This window comes from Marmota monax, unplaced genomic scaffold (genome assembly GCF_021218885.2).
Source record: "Marmota monax isolate L192 unplaced genomic scaffold, Marmota_monax_Labrador192_F-V1.1 WCK01_AAM20220418_F8-fsc00010, whole genome shotgun sequence".
In the NCBI taxonomy this organism is placed as follows: domain Eukaryota; kingdom Metazoa; phylum Chordata; class Mammalia; order Rodentia; family Sciuridae; genus Marmota; species Marmota monax.
Window position 1 is genome coordinate 16,869,840 of NW_026692321.1, and position 16,857 is coordinate 16,886,696.

Consider the following 16,857-nt stretch of genomic DNA (forward strand, 5'->3'; position numbering starts at 1 on the left):
ATTTGTGTGAGTCTAAGCTTCCTTCCTAGAATATAACAGTAATAATAATTGTCCCATGTAGCTCTAAGGTATGTTGTAGGGCCACATGATAAATCAATAGTTACTTATCTTCTTAAAATATTTCTTGGGTGTGGTGGAACATGCCTGTAATACTAGTGAAAGGAGGCTGAGGCAGGAAGATCACAAGTTCAAGGCCAACCTCAGCCACTTAGCCAGGCCCTAAGCAATTTAGCTAGACCCTGCCTCAAAATAAAAAATAAAAAGGGCTGGGGATTGGGGATGTGACTCAGTGGTTAAGTGTCTTTGGATTCAATTCCTATTACAAAAAAAAAAAAAAAAAAAATTCAGTATAATCAATATTATTACAGAAAGCAATGTATTATAATGTATTTAGTTTATCATGAGAGTGAAAAAAGACTTTATTTCCTACCTGAATTATATCCCCAGAATTAAAACTCATCTCATCATGATTCCTTGCTTCAAAGGGGTATAATGCTTTATAATTCACCAAAGCACTAGCTGTCTCACCTAAAGAGAAGAAAATTATCACAATTTGTTTTCATGTATTCATATCTTTGTTATGATTCAATAAAGAGCTCTTAAAATCTAATAGAAAAGTATTGTGAAAATCCTTCTGCTAAAGACTTTTGAGGATTTAAGTATCTTCACTACTTATAACCACTATAAAAGCAAATATGAATATTCAACTGAAGTAAAGTGGGAGGCAGCAAAACAGAGAGACGGCTTCAGTCTGAAGGGTCTGTGGGAGTGCAGGCAGGCCAAGTAGAAGGTGACTAAGGGGATACGTGTTGAGGTCAGAATATTACAAAAGAAAAGCACACAAAGGGAGGTCACAATGAGAATATCAGCTAGTAAACAGGGTTGGCTGAAGAAAGATTTTAGATTTATCAGTATAGTTCTAAAGGAAAAAACAGTAGAAGAATTTCCAAATTTACTGGATTTGATAAGATTAAAAATGTTTTACTTTAAATTTTTAGAATACATGCTTTAACTTGTAAAAATTTTGAACACGTTGTATCATTAATATGAATTCAAAGCTTATGCATCAGAAAGAGGATATAATATTAAGGTATTTTAGGAACAGACTCCAAAGTGTAACAAAAACAAAGTATATCTTCGGAAAAAATTACTTAAAATTTTACTGTTGTTTCACTAAAATAGTTTAGTTATACTGGTTGAGTAAAATATTTAAAACAATTTATTTCAGTTTTGAAAACCATGACATGGTCTTTGCTGTTGGTGGTAACAACCTTTTTTTCCTCCCATTATGTTCAGATTTCTACCTTCAGTCTGTTTTAATATCTCTATATAGTTCTCATCCAAATTTAACTTTAAAAAGATTATCTTAACTCTAAGATTAGTAACTTTCTGTTTGTTTTTCTTCTTTTGCTTCTCATCAGATATCTTTTATTATTGCTTTTATTGCTTTGCCTCTGAAAATCAAATCTTTTAGCCATATCCTTACATTGTTTCTCCTTAGCTTTTCGTTCATCTTCTTGAATTTTTTCTTGTGTTTTTTCTTCCTGAAGTCGTTTTTGTTTTTCTTCTTCCTCCTTTCTAAGACTTTCCCTCCATAAGTTTTCTTTTCCTTGCTTTGCTTTCCTTTAAATAAAAGAAAGTTTGCATAATGTCCTAAGAATTATTTTTGTACTTAGTGAAAATACAAATCATTTCTTACTTTAAGTAGCTGGAGAACTAGTAAAAAAGTAGTACTACAGGGATGGGAAGAAACAGTGGGATTCAGGGATGAAGGGAAGTCAATTAACCAACCAATCAATTAAAACAGGAAACTTAAGACGACAGGTGAGCTGGATAGTATGACTGAACAACTTTCCATACCCTCCCATTCCTCTTGCCATTCAACTTCCCAACCCCCCAAAAAGAAAAAAAAAAAAAGCTGAAATGAACCTTTTGGCAAACAAATCTAAAATTTTTTCTCTAGATTCTTCACAAGGACTGCCTTTTAGCTTTCATTCCTGCTATACTATCTGCCCCTGTTTTATGGACTCATCAACTGCTGAAATGCTTCTGGAAAGTTTATTTTTTATATTTTCCCTTCAAAAAGTTTTTCACACTAGCTTACAAAGCATTTTTTTTTCTCATTTAGTCATGTTTCTGTGCATTTTTCTGGGACATATGACAATCAAGATGATTTGTGATTAGACTTAATTATTTTAGCATTAGAACTAATGCACATCATAGTACTCCATTGCATGCATTTTTATGACTGTATTCAGATGTGGAGTGGACACCACTAAATTATTCTTTAAACTTTAATATTATTTGGGGCAGGTGAGACCATGGTCAGCTATACTCATGGATTAGGGTACATTTATACCCCATCAAAGTGGGAATCTTGGCTTAATTCTCAGTCTATTCCGGAAGGAATTTAGAAATCCTGAATAAAACATAAATTATAGGCTCTTAGTCATTAATCCTTTCTCTTTGTCCCAAACTGTCTTATACTTCATAGTACTGGCCCAGTATCCTGCTACTAGCTTCCTTTCAACCCTTCCTAAATCCTCCTATATACCCTATCATGTCTTAGGATACTTCTTCCAGAAGCTTCCATAACTGAAATGTGGGGCTCCCTTGAGGACAGTGCTTTTATTTGTAGTCCTTACTTAATTTCAACTAATATTCCCTTTCCCAGTTCCTCTGTAACTTTCCCTAACACTATTCCGAGACCAGGATATCTACTGACTTTTACTAACTTCCCACAGTCTTATGAACACCATTATCAGAGTACTTACCACATATGTAGTTGGACATTGAAAACATCAGAAAGTTCATTAAATTCTAGTAAACTTTCTTATGAAAGAGCTAGTGAATGAGAAATTGGTCCAGTGCCAGAAGATGCCTCAGAAAGGGGACAAAAGGCAACGATGCCACATCTACAATGTGAGAACCTATTACCAATAGTTTGGAACAAGAAGGGAACATACCTGGGCAAATTAACAAGCAAACCAAAATGTAGTACTGTCACCTAGCTCTGAATCAATTAGATCCTACATGTCCTTCTGTTCTCTTTGATTTCTTTCCTACCCTAGTTAAGATTATGTGCAAGAAAAATGAATGAAATGAGGACAGTGCTTTTACTTGTAGTCCTTACTTAATTTCAACTAATATGAAACATGTATTACTAATGAAATGAAAACATGCATTATTAATTTGGTTTACTGGCCTGAAAAGAATTGTGAGATGAATAATTATCAATGATAATTTCATGTATATCAAAAGAAAATTCTGACATAGTGATTATATGTAGTTATGTAAACTGCATAGTTCCTTTATGTAATGTTAACAAGTGAAGAACTCCTCTATATCTACTTCTATATTATTCTATTATCTCTGGCTAGGAGACCATGAAAATGTGGGTATTAAAGTAAAAAATATTACAGCAATTTAGTTAATTGTCTGAATCCCCTATTAAAATTATAAGGAATCCAGGGGCTGAGGTTGTGGCTCAGTGGTAGAACACTCGCTTAGGACGTGCAAGACGCTGGTTTCGATCCTCAGCACTAGATAAAAATAAATAAAATAAAGGTATTGTGTCCACTTGCAACATAGCAGCAGCACTCAATAAAAATGTGCTCAAAGTTATTCTGAAGCTATTTAGAATAGAGGTCCACTAGGGCTGGGGGTGGGGTTCAGTGGTAGAGTGCTTCCCTAACATGTATGAGGAACCCTATAAAAATAGACAGTTAAAAAAAAAAAGAAGAAGAATAGAGTCTGCTAAATGGTAGCATGTATCTCTTTTGCCTCCCCAGTAATGAGCTCTTTCACAGACATAAACTTATCTACTCTTCACCAAGGAAAAGGAATATTAGTTCATTGATATTTGTTGATTAATCACACTAATTTCTGATAGTGGAGAACTTGTGAGAAACAAAGAAATATATTTAAAATAGGATCTTATGGACAGAAAAAAAATGATGCAAAGTCTCTAAAAAAATGGTTCTAGGCTTCCATATATGACGATTCAATATTTCAGTGGCATAAAGAGAATTACATGAATTACTTGAGAGAGTTAACTATTTCATTTTTATAATCTGTCAGAACAAAGTAACAAATTAACTACAGAGAAATGGTATTAATGAGTGCTTATTATATGCAGGATGTTATACTTCATTCTTTTTTTTCACTTTTATAAATTTATTTGATTATAAATGCATTATTACAAAACACCACTCAAAAAACAAAACTTGAGTAACAGAATTAAATCTAAAAAATTACAATTGTATGTATTTATAGGCATATACTTGGTTCTTTAGCTATATTATTTTATTTAATACTCAATTACCTACAAGGACGCATAATGACTCTTTTCAGATGGAGAAACTGAGGTTCAGAATGGTAAAATGGCTTAATCAAGGTCACTTAGGTAGTAAGTGTTAGACTAAAAATTCTAATCCAGATCTGACTTCAAAGGCTGTATTTGGAATGGAATATAAAACTGGCTACTGAAAACTTGGTCCCTATAAGAAGGATCAAATTCATAAAATTTAGACTCTGATTAGCATCCTAGCATAATCCTTTTATCACCCCTAAATTTTCAGACAAATTAAAGACATGGGCAACAAAATCAGAATTCTAATAACAATACAGTATAGTAAATTTATCAATTATACTACCTTGCAGCCTCATCTTCTAGTTTCTTTTTTTGTATTAGCTCTAATCTTTTTCTTTCAATTTCCTTCAATTTGTCATGTTTGATCTTATGAAGTTGTTCAAGGGCTAACTGCTGTGTATTGTAGCTTTCTCTCAGTTCCTAAGGATAAAATGGAAATAAGTCAACACTCAAATAATTTACATATTTTTATCTAATGTAATAATGTGACATTTGCATTAAAGGACAAAAATCCTAAAGCAAGTCAAACTAAATTTAAAAGATTTAACATTTTTAAAAATATTCTAGATGATAAAAAAATCTTAAATACAGTAGTATTTAAGCCATGTAGCCACTGAGACAAATACAGGTTAAAATTACCTACTTTCACATCAGTTCATTTCTAAGGAACACAGATTATTTAACCAAGCAACTCTTTGTTTCCAAAATGATTTGGAAAGTCATTTTAAGTAAAAAAGCAATTCATTAAAAATGTGGTGGAACAATCTGCTTGTAATAACATTTTAAGAGGAATTTTGTTTGGTTATGCTTTTTATATCAAGTTATCAGTAACTTTTATCCAATAAGATATTGAACTAAACATAGAAGCAATTATTAAACAATTTAGTCCAAAATTAAAAATGCAAAAGATAATGTTTGCCTAAAACCATGACTAAAATAAGCCAACATAACGAAATGCATTCCAAACAGGAATTGAAATACTTATTGAGCATCTAGTTGTATGCAAAGTACTGTAATGGATTAAAAGGGGATCCAATCCCAAGTTGCTTGACATCCAAGTATACAGTCTTTCCCTTCAAAGAGCATATAATCTCAAAGCAGAGAAAAGTGTCAAATGTGAAATATAGTTAAGTGCCTTAGCAGAAATTTGTATTCTTTCCCCCTTCTTACAGCACTCTTCCTTTGGGAAGCTGATCTCCTTGCCCTCCCCATCCCATGTATTTTGGCAGATCTGTCTTCCCATTCCTACCCAGGGTCAATCATTTACTCTTTTCTAAACGACCACCGTACCTCACCTCCCTGCACAAAATGATTGGTCTAAAGGACCAAGTGGGGCCAGAATCTTTCCTTTCTCTGGGCTCATTAAGCTGAGATAAAATACAGCTGGACATGTTTGGTTACCAAGCAAACCCATGAGTGGCAGGAATTAAGTTAATGTATATAAAAAGAAAAGACCAGAGATGAAAGCGGAGAGAAGGGGAATAAGGGACAGGGACTCTTCAATTCCACTGCTCAGTGTACTAGAATTGCCCTTGTCCAGCAGCTCTTTTAACAATTCAGTCATCCTGATATTCTTTCAATAATCATTCGCTAGCTTATCCATTTTGAACTGAATTTCTTTTGCTTGGAATCTACAAAATCCATAACAAGAGAGAAGAACAAAAAGTTGGAGGAAAGAGAAAACAAACAAAAAACTTAAAAGTAATCAAAAGAAACTTCATAGCGAAAGTGGGACCAAGACAATATTTAGGTATAATGTTGTGGTAAAAAATGTTTTTGGTATCTACCAACGCATAATAACAAAACTCCAAACCAAAACCAAACAAGATTCTTTTTGTTCCAGAAATAAACTATTTTATAGGTCAGCCACTTCAACTTGATTAAAATGGTAAATCTAAGTATATGTTGTGTCCAGAGGCTTCATCCAAAACGTGTGAGCAAAAATACTTGCAACTTAAGTCAATAATATACATAATGCATTCACAGCAAAGTTTCCATAGTGCTCAGCTTCAGTTTTTATTTGTTGCACTTTTCCCTAAATTCTATCAAAAAGCAAAAAATGTAGTGGCTACAATCTATGGATGAGCAATGTAGTTTAGTGATAAGAAGCATGAGTCTATATTGAGACCACTGAGTTTTAGATTAAGCTCTGTCAATGACGAAACAGGGTTTTTTTGTTTTGTTTTGTTTTTTAAGGAAAGTTAGAATTTCCTCATCTGTACATGCCTCAGAGAGTTGTGAGGATACAATGAGTTAATACATGTAAAGTGCTTACAACAGCAAAGGACTCATGGTTAAATTCTCAAAAATATTAGCTATTATTACTGGTTGAAATCATAAATAAGGAGAATATTAAGTTCAAACAAGTGTAAACAGCTAAACAACTGTATTCTGAAACAGCTACAAACAAGTGGAATTACTTGCCTTTAGTAAAATCACTGGATCTGGATACTTTTTTTAAGGAACATTTTCAACTACAGATTTAAAATGTTAAATATAGACAGAAATATTTACATATTTTGCTTCTTCTTGAGTCACTTTTGGAAAATTATAACTTGCTCATTTCACCTAAGTTTTCGTATTTGTATGTAAAATTGTGTCATACTATCTTATCTTTTAGTGTTTGTTGTATATGTAGTTATATCTCCTTTCTACTCCTAATTTTCTTTACTCTGCTTTTTCTTTTTTAATCTGGTCTTTCCAAAAGTTTGTTAATCTTATTATTCTTTTTTTAAAATTTTTTTTAGTTGTAGTTGATATAATACCTTTATTTTATTAATTTATTTGGTGGTGAGGATTGAACCCAGTGCCTCGCATGTACTGGGTGAGCGCTCTACTGTTGAGTCACAACCCTAGCCCCATCTTATGTCTTTTAAAGGATCAAATTTTAGCTTTCTTGATTCTCTGTATTAAATGTCTTTGTTTTCTATTTCACTAATTTACTTCTACTGTCTTTGGTTTATTTATTGATATCATGCTATTCTTTTTCTAGCTTAAGTAGAACACTTTTCTCCTCTAATATAACCACTTAAGGTAACACCTTAACTATCTGGATTGAATTTTGGCTCTGCCATTTACTAGTTTGTGTGACATTGAGCAGATTGACTTCTTTTTCTTAATTAGCTCCTATGTAAAATGTGAACAAGAACAGTACCTCTGTGATAGGGTTAAGATAAATTAATATTAGAATAGTGCCACGACTGAGAAATCCATTAATAAATACTTGCTATTGTTAGAATAACTTGATTAGTGAATTAGAAAAAGTTATTTACTCTTGATATGAAATATGAAGAATCAGCTCATTTACATTCTGTCTCTTTTCCATTTCTCAACACTGTTTTTTGCCCTTGGCTAATTTACTTATTACCTTTATATCTTTACAATATACTTCTATAGGTTTCACAAACACTTGAGAGTATTTCCTAACTCTAAATTTTCTCTTTTTATTTTTAATAACTTTCAAAACTACAGAAAATTAACTAAATTGTGGACACTGATTGCTTTCACCCTAAATGCTTCATTTTCCTACATATCTACAATGTGAATGCAAGTACCAAACTAAAGAAACTAAACATGACATATTTAATATAGAGTTCATATTAAAAAATTTCCCTAACTGTAAATATCTGCCTTGGTAATGACTTTAAAAAAAAAATCCATGATCCAATCTAGGATCATACACTGCACTTAGCTATCACATCTCCTTCGTCTCCTCTTAGCACGGCTCTTTAGCTTCCTTTACTCTGGAAGAGTTTTTCCACATTTTTCAAGATTCTCATCTTTAGAGTATGGTTGGGCTAATCAGCTGTTTAACAGAACAAACCAAAATGTGGTTTCTCCATTTCCTCACACTTGGACTCATATATTTCTGGCAAAAGTAGCATCGAAGTGATGTTGACTTCTTCTCAGATATATTGCACCATTAGGAGAAACACAACACTGGTTTGTCCCACTTTGACAATATTACATTTGATCACTTGGTTAGATTGATTTACTTAGTTTTTATGGTATTAGTTTTTTTAAACAAAATTTAGGTCCATGAACTGAAACACAAATTAATCTTAACTTTCACCATTTTTTTCTGAAATATAGATTTTCTTCTAGTTCAAATATAAGCAACTTACTACAGTAGTACTACTTACTTGTATTTGTGACATTTTTCACCAAAAAAATCAGATTTTTATTTCATAGATAACTTGATACATACATATTTCTTGACTCAAAAATGGTATATCTAACACTAGATCTTGTTATTTATTAATATAGAAGCACATATATATATATAAATGTATCAAAATGTTTTAAAAAATATTTTATGAATTGTAATTTAAAAAAACAATCCTACCTATTTCATTTTATGCATTTAAAATATTATTTCGACAAATGGTCTAGAGATTTTGCTAAACTGCTAAAGAATCCATGGCATAAAAATGGTTAAGAGGCTGTGCTTTAGAAACCATGTTTCTATTTTTCTATGTTTCTATGTTTCTATTTCTATCCAGCAGTTCTTATATGTCTCCCTGCAGTTCTTAAGGCTCTCACTTCCTCCTATTATATCCCATTTTGGAGAAAAGAGGTTCCAAAGGCAAACCTAAAAATCTGTGAAGGAAGAAAGGAAATACTTCCTTAATTACTACCTTATGAGTTTGGGAAATGTTTTCTGTAACATCTAATGCACATACTTCATTTAAGTTTTAATTTACAATCCAAAGGACTAGTGTTCCTCATTCCCAAACTAGTCTTATTGTTACCTGCGTAAATCAAAATTTCATCTGCCACCTGGAGTGATGTAACTAACATAGGTTATCCCATATCCTTGGGAGTATAGGAGAAGACCTAGCCCACTGGAAGCTGCAATTCTGATGTTGACAGATTCTATTCCCTAAGGAAAAGCATTTTCCCAGTCATTACACAAAGTCAGCAGTGATGACTTGCCAACACATTAAAGGTATTTTAGAGATTCTGGACAGCTTCTTCCTGAATGAATAACAAAACTACTTGTACAGCACATAAGAGTTCACAAAGCACTTCTGTGTGTGCTATTTCCTTTAATTATCATAAGACCCTGCAAAAAAGACAGGGGAGAGGAGTGAGTTTTGTTTTATAAATGAGTGAGTTTTGTTTTATAAATGAATAAAGCAAAATTTGGAGGATACACAACTAGCCAATGGCATGGATAGGACTAGAACTCATTTTTTCAGATTTCTAGGCCAGCATTTTTTCTTTGCATTTGACTGCTAACTACTGAACAACATATCAATTTTCTTCTTAAAAATTTTTTTTATAGTTGTATATGGACAGAATGCCTTTATTTTATTTGTTTATTTTTATGTCGTGCTGAGGATCAAACCCAGTTCCTCACGCGTGCTAGGCAAGGGCTCTGCCACTGAGATACAGCCCCAGCCCCTTTCTTTTTTTTTTAAATGTTCTTTTTTTCTTATTTTATTCATTTATTTTTATGTAGTGCTGAGGATTGAACCCCATGCCTCACACATGTTAGGCAAGCACTTTGCCACCAAGCCACAACCCAAGCCCCTCAATTTTCTTAATGAATAATGGCCTGTTCAATGTTTCACCTTTGAACCTACTGGTTTTGCTATGTGTCTTGGTATCACTTGATTAAAAGAGTAAAAATTATTACTGATTCTGTATATATATATTTCACGGTCAATAAATAAAACATAACTTTCTAAGATAAATATTTTTAAATGTTATACTTCTGTTTTCACTACAATTAGCCTAAAGGAAAAATCAATCACTCCAGATGCTCAACTGTCACAAAGGGCCACAGCATTAGAACAAAGTACTTATCTTCCTCCAAAACCCTCTTGTCATTCTTAGTCACATCTCTGTTTATCCCATGATCTGACTCAATTCCTCACACATAATCTCCCCAATAGTTTCACTCTCCTGGAACTTGCTCTTTGTGACCAGGGGATCTCATATGAACACTTCTTCTCTGAATGGAAATTTCCTTACCTTCTTAGCTGATCTCTCATAATCTATTCACATCAGGGCCAGGGAAAAACTGTAGCATTTTCCTTGCTGGTTCACTGCCATTCCTAGACTCTTATAAACTAGATGCTTTTCTGAGACTCATACTATCCAGCAATATCACTCTCTCCCTTCGTTTTTATTGTCACCTATTGATCACCGGGTCACTGATCCTCATTCACTCATCCTACACATAGATAGATGACTCAATCAAAACCTCAACTTCAGGGCTGGCAGTATAGCTCAGTGATAGAGCACTTGCCTAGGATGTGTGAAGCTTGGGTTCCATCCTCAGCAGTCCCCTACCCACCTGGCCCAACCCTCAATTATGAGGCTATCTCTTCACCAATGACCTTTTTATTCCATTTAATCTACCATTCTCAATAGTATACTCCAAGTCTTATCACCATCAGAAACAGAATTACCACTGATAAACACCCCATTTCTCAAGCATAAGTTCTTAGCCTTTGATCTTTTCTTATACCTGGTATAGGCATTTAAACAAATTTTTAACTTGAGTCCTCCATTCTGTTGACCCCATCATTTTCTCTTCATCAGCACTCCCTTCCTATCATATCTGGTTCATATTTCAGAGTTCATCTTTTATCATAATTCTTACGTTAAGATCTGTGATTCCCTTGTCCCTTCCTCTTGGCCCATGTCTATTAAAATTCCAAACCCACTTCATCAGACTTCTCTGTGCTTATATCTAAGCAGCTGAACATTAACAGAGAAAAATCATTCAATTAGGTGTGACCTTCAACTTCAAAGGGGCAACTAACATAGCTCAAAACACTGTTTTTCTCTATCAAGCCTGCACCACCCTCACTCTATATGTCTATTTTATGCCTACTTCTCTTTCCTGAAACATCTTTCACCTTCCATCATTCTCTTCACTATCAGCTAAAACCCTGCTTCATCAAGCCATCAGACCAGAAGTCCCTCAGCTGTCCATCTCAAATCAGCAACACTTCTTGTATCTATACCCCCCTTATTCAGGTCTAAGGTGTTATTCCATTTCCTCACTCACCCAGACACATTTTTTGTGATGGTACAATTCACTTCTAACTTTAAATCTTGAATCTGTCAATTTTCTACTCTCCACCAACGAGTTTAGTTGCATTCATATATATCTTTCTCCTGTATGCAACACTGAAAATATTTTTTTAGATATTCCTTTAATCTATGCTCTGGATTCTATATCTACTTCCTCAGGGACCATGCTCTTTCAATTATCACCACTTTTTAACTTCAATCTCCATCTCCCTTTCCTTCCTTTCCTCTCAAGTCTTTCTTTAAAGCTCCCCCTGACCCCCCACCACCAACTCCCTCCAGTTCTCTGTTCACTCCATGCTCTCTTCCTGCTCCTCAGAGTTGTTCCTACTCACTTAATCCTTCTTCTGCTCCCATTCATTCCCCATCCACTGCAATCCACATTCTGCTTATCACTCAACTGAAATGGCACTTTCAGCAAGATCTTCAAAGCCTCCTTGTTGACAGTCAACAGATACTTTTCAATACTGCTCTCTGATCACTCTGTATCATTTTACAATGACTACAGAAGACCTCTTTTCTTGCTTTCTATGATAACACAGTCAAGTCTCCTATTCACTCTGACAGAATATTTTCATCCTTGTATTTTCCTAAATTGCCTCTGATGAAATTAACAATAAGCAGTAAAAGACTAGAAGGCAGGAAGCAAAAGGAAGAAAGTAAAACAAGAGACAAGAAAAATCTGCTGGCCTGTAGAGAATCAAATGCGAACTGAAAGAATCAAACTATGTGAGTAAATACAGTCCACAAATCATCACTGTATCTCAATTTACAGAAAAACTCAGGTTTAAGTTTCTGTGCAATCTGTAGCAAAAATTCGAAAACCAGATAATCTGGCCAGTCATGCTATAAACATAAAGGCTAATAAATGGGGCCGATGCTACTGCCAACTTTCCAAAGTGCCCTACCTTTGCTCAGGTAACAAATCAGCTATATTACAATGTTCTGGTTTTCACTGCATAATATATGTGCAACTGCCTGTTTCCACCCATTTTAGTATCAAGTAGAATGTGCAGTTAAAATATACTAGGGTAAATAAGTGGTAAATATAAATAAAGCACCTTTCTTTAAATCATGTTAAAGAAGAATTTATTGAGCATTTTCAATACTCTGTTGTGTTATGCATGGGAAAGCAAATAACTTACATAAATAATTGAAATATTTTTAGCTAGAGTCCAAGCATATCTAAATATGAAGCCTGGTAACTAGACCTAAGTAAAACTGCCCCATATTAGTGGTTCTTTAAAACTTTTACTTATAGTAGAAGTAGGATGCAGCCTAGTCTATACATGTAACTATACCCTAGATTTCAGAAGGTATAAGTTTAAACAATGGTTCTCAGTGATATGGGGAAAGTGATTTAATCTCACATTCCCTTGTTTTCCTTTGAGTTGAATTAGTAATCATCCCATGAGTTAGTCCCACTCCTGGGGATGATGCAGGAGAACCAGTTGGCTCCTCATGAGAAAGGTAACTGTGTGTAATCTTCCTGATTTCTGGCATTAGACTCAAACAGGCAGTAAGACAGCAGAAGGATATTCAAGCAAGCAGAAAGAAAAATTCTTTATTGTATGTTATTTCAAACAAAGATACTTAAAGGCAAAGAGTAGTCTAGTTAAAAAGAAAAAAGTAATGTAACTAAAAAAAAAAAAGGAGCTAGATATTAGAAAATAACCTTAAGTAAGAGGAAGAGGTTGTTGAGACAGCTTAGCAGAGACAAAAGGCACTGAAGAACAGAGTCATCCATATTCCCACACTGTAAGATAAGGCAGACAAAAAGCCAGTTAAACTATGTACAAATTAAAAAAAATTAAAAACGTAGGGAAGATAACTTGGCTGGTTTGTTTGACCATCAATGACAAGTTATTTTGTTTTCTTTAAAAATTGTTATATAGGATATGCTGTGTAAAGTACATTATTAACATTATTCACCTCAAGTTTCTCCTTCTTAACTGAAGCCACCATGGTGTTTTCTTTATCATGTTGTTTACTCCATAATTAGTGTTAATGTTATTTTAAATAAAGTCAGCAAGATAAAAACCAAATAAATAACTTTTTATGCTATATACTTTATGCTCTGAAAACTTTATGCCCAGTTAACAAAATAATAACTAAGACTATTTCCAAATATGAATTTTGTGCTAAAAGTCTGGTTTTTAGCTTCTATTATCTCTTTTTCATAGATATGGCTTCATATACAACTAACATTACACAGAAAGATAAGCACTCAGTGTGCTTTGAACATCTGCTCTGCCATTGACACAAACAATGAATCAGGAATTTAACTTCTTTTTTTAATTTGTTCTAATTAGTTATATGTGACAGTAGAATACATTTTGACACATCATACATAAAATGGAGTATAACTTCTCATTCTTCTGGCTATAAAGAATTTAACTTTTCATGCAAAAGTGCTAGATTCTGCTTGATCATTGCATTATTTCATAAAGGATAATCAAATTATACTTTAACAAAATAATAATAATAATTTAGCATGTTAAAAGAGCCGCTACCACCAGAACTATTTTTTTTAATCCAACCACAAGACTGGGATCCTAATTAAAATGTATACCAGAACTATTTTTTAAAGTTTCCATATTTTCCATTTTAGAACATTGCCTGAGATCATCTTGACTGACAACAGTTTTGTAATACTGACAAAGGTAATTGTTCTTGAAATGTATAGATGCCAACAAAAAGACAACAAAGACATCAAAAATTGGTAGATAATATGGTAAATGACATATTTTTTATGATACAATGTAACATTTTAGAGAACATTAAAAACTATCTTGCAATTCTGGTATAGTTGAAAATCATAACATAAATTATGAAATGACATAATAGCAATAACATATAGCAATAACAGCTTTAGCTATTCATTCTATTCAATCAAAATAAGGGAGGTGAGAAGGCAGCTACCTCAAAATGAATATAATAGAGGACAAATACCTTCAATTGATTATTAAATGAATCCATTTCTGAAAGTTTAGATGCAGTTTCTTTTTCAAGAGCATCTAATTGTTCTTTAAGTCTTTGGCATAATTCTTCCTTTTCTAAAGATTTTTTATGAAGTAAACTGATCCCTGAATCTGAAATACAAACATCAAGACAGTTACATTTGGTAGAATTTCCTATGTTGTTACCAGTATGTCATTTACTATCTGGCTAACTTAGAAATACATAGGATGTACCCATATTATGTGACTAATGAAGGAGAAAACACTCAGTGGTCATTTCTTCCCAGATCATATACTGGGAAGATCCTCAGAGGAAATGGGTACCAAGCATTGGTTTTGTACTCAAAAAGACCAGGAACTGAAGTGAAACTCTACTTTGGATAAAGTGTTTCACCAATCTGGTCCTCACATCTTTTTCTACTCGATGGGCATCACACCATCCATCTCATTAAATGTGGTGATGGAAATAAAACCCAAGCATAGTTTCCAGCCTACACTGATTACTCAATTAATAACATGTTTTGCTAAAATAGCTTTCTATTTATTCATAAGGTTCCCAAGAACTGGGGAATATTCACAGCAAGGACTCAATACATATTACCAACTGGATTATTTAGTAACATTATTTTAGGAGGTAAGAACAGGGGTCTCTATTTTATATGATTTTTTTATATGCTCACACAAGGATAGAGAAACCAGGGACAAATCTATAATGTCAATTATATTAAAAAATTACTATTCAAATGTATATTTTTAAACTGTATTAAAATATAGAAATCAAGTATAATTTAAATCAAATGAAGCATTAGAGTAAAAAGCTAAAAGTATTCCTTCAGCTCAAAGCCCAGCTTATTCCCTTTGTAAGCACTTATTCTTACATATGTGCACAGTCAATCTTTTTTTGGACATACAAGGGATTGTACCCAGGGGTACCCAGCCCTCTTCTGCCTCAAGCTCCTGAGTAACATGGGATTACAAGTATATGCCATCACGCCTGGTTCCATGGGTTTTAGTAGGAATATATTGTTTACACTACTCTGCAACTTGTTTTTAAGTTATATCATCAAGCAGGACATACAGATCTAATAGTCTTTACTCCATCGTAGTCTACATTATGGCCATTCCCTCTTTAATGCAACCATTTCCTTTTTCAATTATCATTTAGATTGTTTTTAATTTTCTACCATTACATAAAAATGCTGCAATAAATACCCCTGTACACATTTTAATGCACATGTCTAAGTGTTTTATAAGACTAGATAGTAAAGAATTGCTCTGCAAAAGGAAAAACACATTTATGTTAAAAAATTTACTGTCTATATTTAAAGTATACAATATGATGCTTTGATAGTGAAATGATTACTTCAGTGCAGCAAATTAACATATCCATCACATCATATCCAGGGTTACTATCCATCTATAGTTACCTTTTTCTTTCAGAAAGACAACTAAAGTCTACTTCCCTAGCAAACTTTAAGTATATAATACATTATTATTAGCTAGTCATGATACTATATATTAGGTCTCCAGAACTTTATTCATCTTTAATTGTGTGTACCCTTTGACCAACATCTTCCCTACTCTCTGACCCTGATAACCACCTTTCTACTCTTTTTCTGAGTGCAACATTTTTAAATTCCACATGTGAGATCATGCAGTCTTTGTCTTTCCAGGCCTAGCTTATTTCACTTAGCATAATATCATCCAAGGGCACTCATGTGTGTCACAAATGGGAGGATTTTCTTTTTTCACAGCTGAATAATATTCCATAGTTTATGTGAGGTGTGTGTGTACTGGTGCACATCACATTTTCCTTATCCATTTATCTGTGGATGGACATATAAGTTGTTTCCATAGCTTGGCTGTGGTGAATAATGCTGCAGTGAACATGAGAATACAGACATCTCCTTGAAACAGTGATTTTTATTTCCTTCAAACATATACTCAGAAGTGAGGCTGCTGGGTCACATGGCCATTCTCTTTTTAATTTTTTGAGGAATTTCCTATTTTTCAAAATGGCTGCACCAATTTACTTTTCCAACAACAGAGTACAAGGGTTCGCTTTTCTTCACAGTCATTTCTTAAGATAACATCCATTATAATAATAACAGTTTAATGTAGTTTTGATTTCATTTCCCCATTATTTGTAACATAGAGCATCTTTACAAGTATCTATTGCCCATTTTTATTATTGGTTTTTAAATATTTTTATTGGTTCTTTCTAGTTACACATGACAGTAGAGTGCACTTTGAAAAACTATACAAGCATGGAGTACATCTTATTCTAATTAGGACCCCAGTCTTATGGATATACATGATGGTGAGATTCACTGTGGTGTGTTCATATATGTACATAGGAAAGTTATGTCAGATTCATTCCACTGTCTTTCATTTTTTATCCCCCTCCCTTCCCTTCATTCCCCTTTGTTTAATCCAATGGACTTCTATTCTTCCCCCACCGTGGGGGGATGTGGTTAG

At 33.5% G+C, this 16,857-nt stretch overlaps 1 protein-coding gene across 6 annotated transcripts in view; it reads right to left on the bottom strand.

The window, feature by feature from the left end:
- Positions 1 to 16,857, bottom strand: part of Itsn2 (intersectin 2) — a 126,669-nt gene that overhangs the window by 54,987 nt on the left and 54,825 nt on the right. For 5 of the 6 annotated variants that reach the window (XM_046441363.2, XM_046441362.2, XM_046441361.2 and 2 more), the window contains exons 16-20: positions 14,372 to 14,511; positions 13,095 to 13,175; positions 4,656 to 4,792; positions 1,487 to 1,623; positions 431 to 528 (exon numbers count right to left, since the gene is read on the bottom strand). In XM_046441363.2, coding sequence (XP_046297319.1) covers positions 431 to 528; positions 1,487 to 1,623; positions 4,656 to 4,792; positions 13,095 to 13,175; positions 14,372 to 14,511 — 593 coding nt within the window. The remainder of the gene's footprint in view (positions 1 to 430; positions 529 to 1,486; positions 1,624 to 4,655; positions 4,793 to 13,094; positions 13,176 to 14,371; positions 14,512 to 16,857) is intronic. The other variant, XM_046441364.1, reaches the window with a different exon arrangement.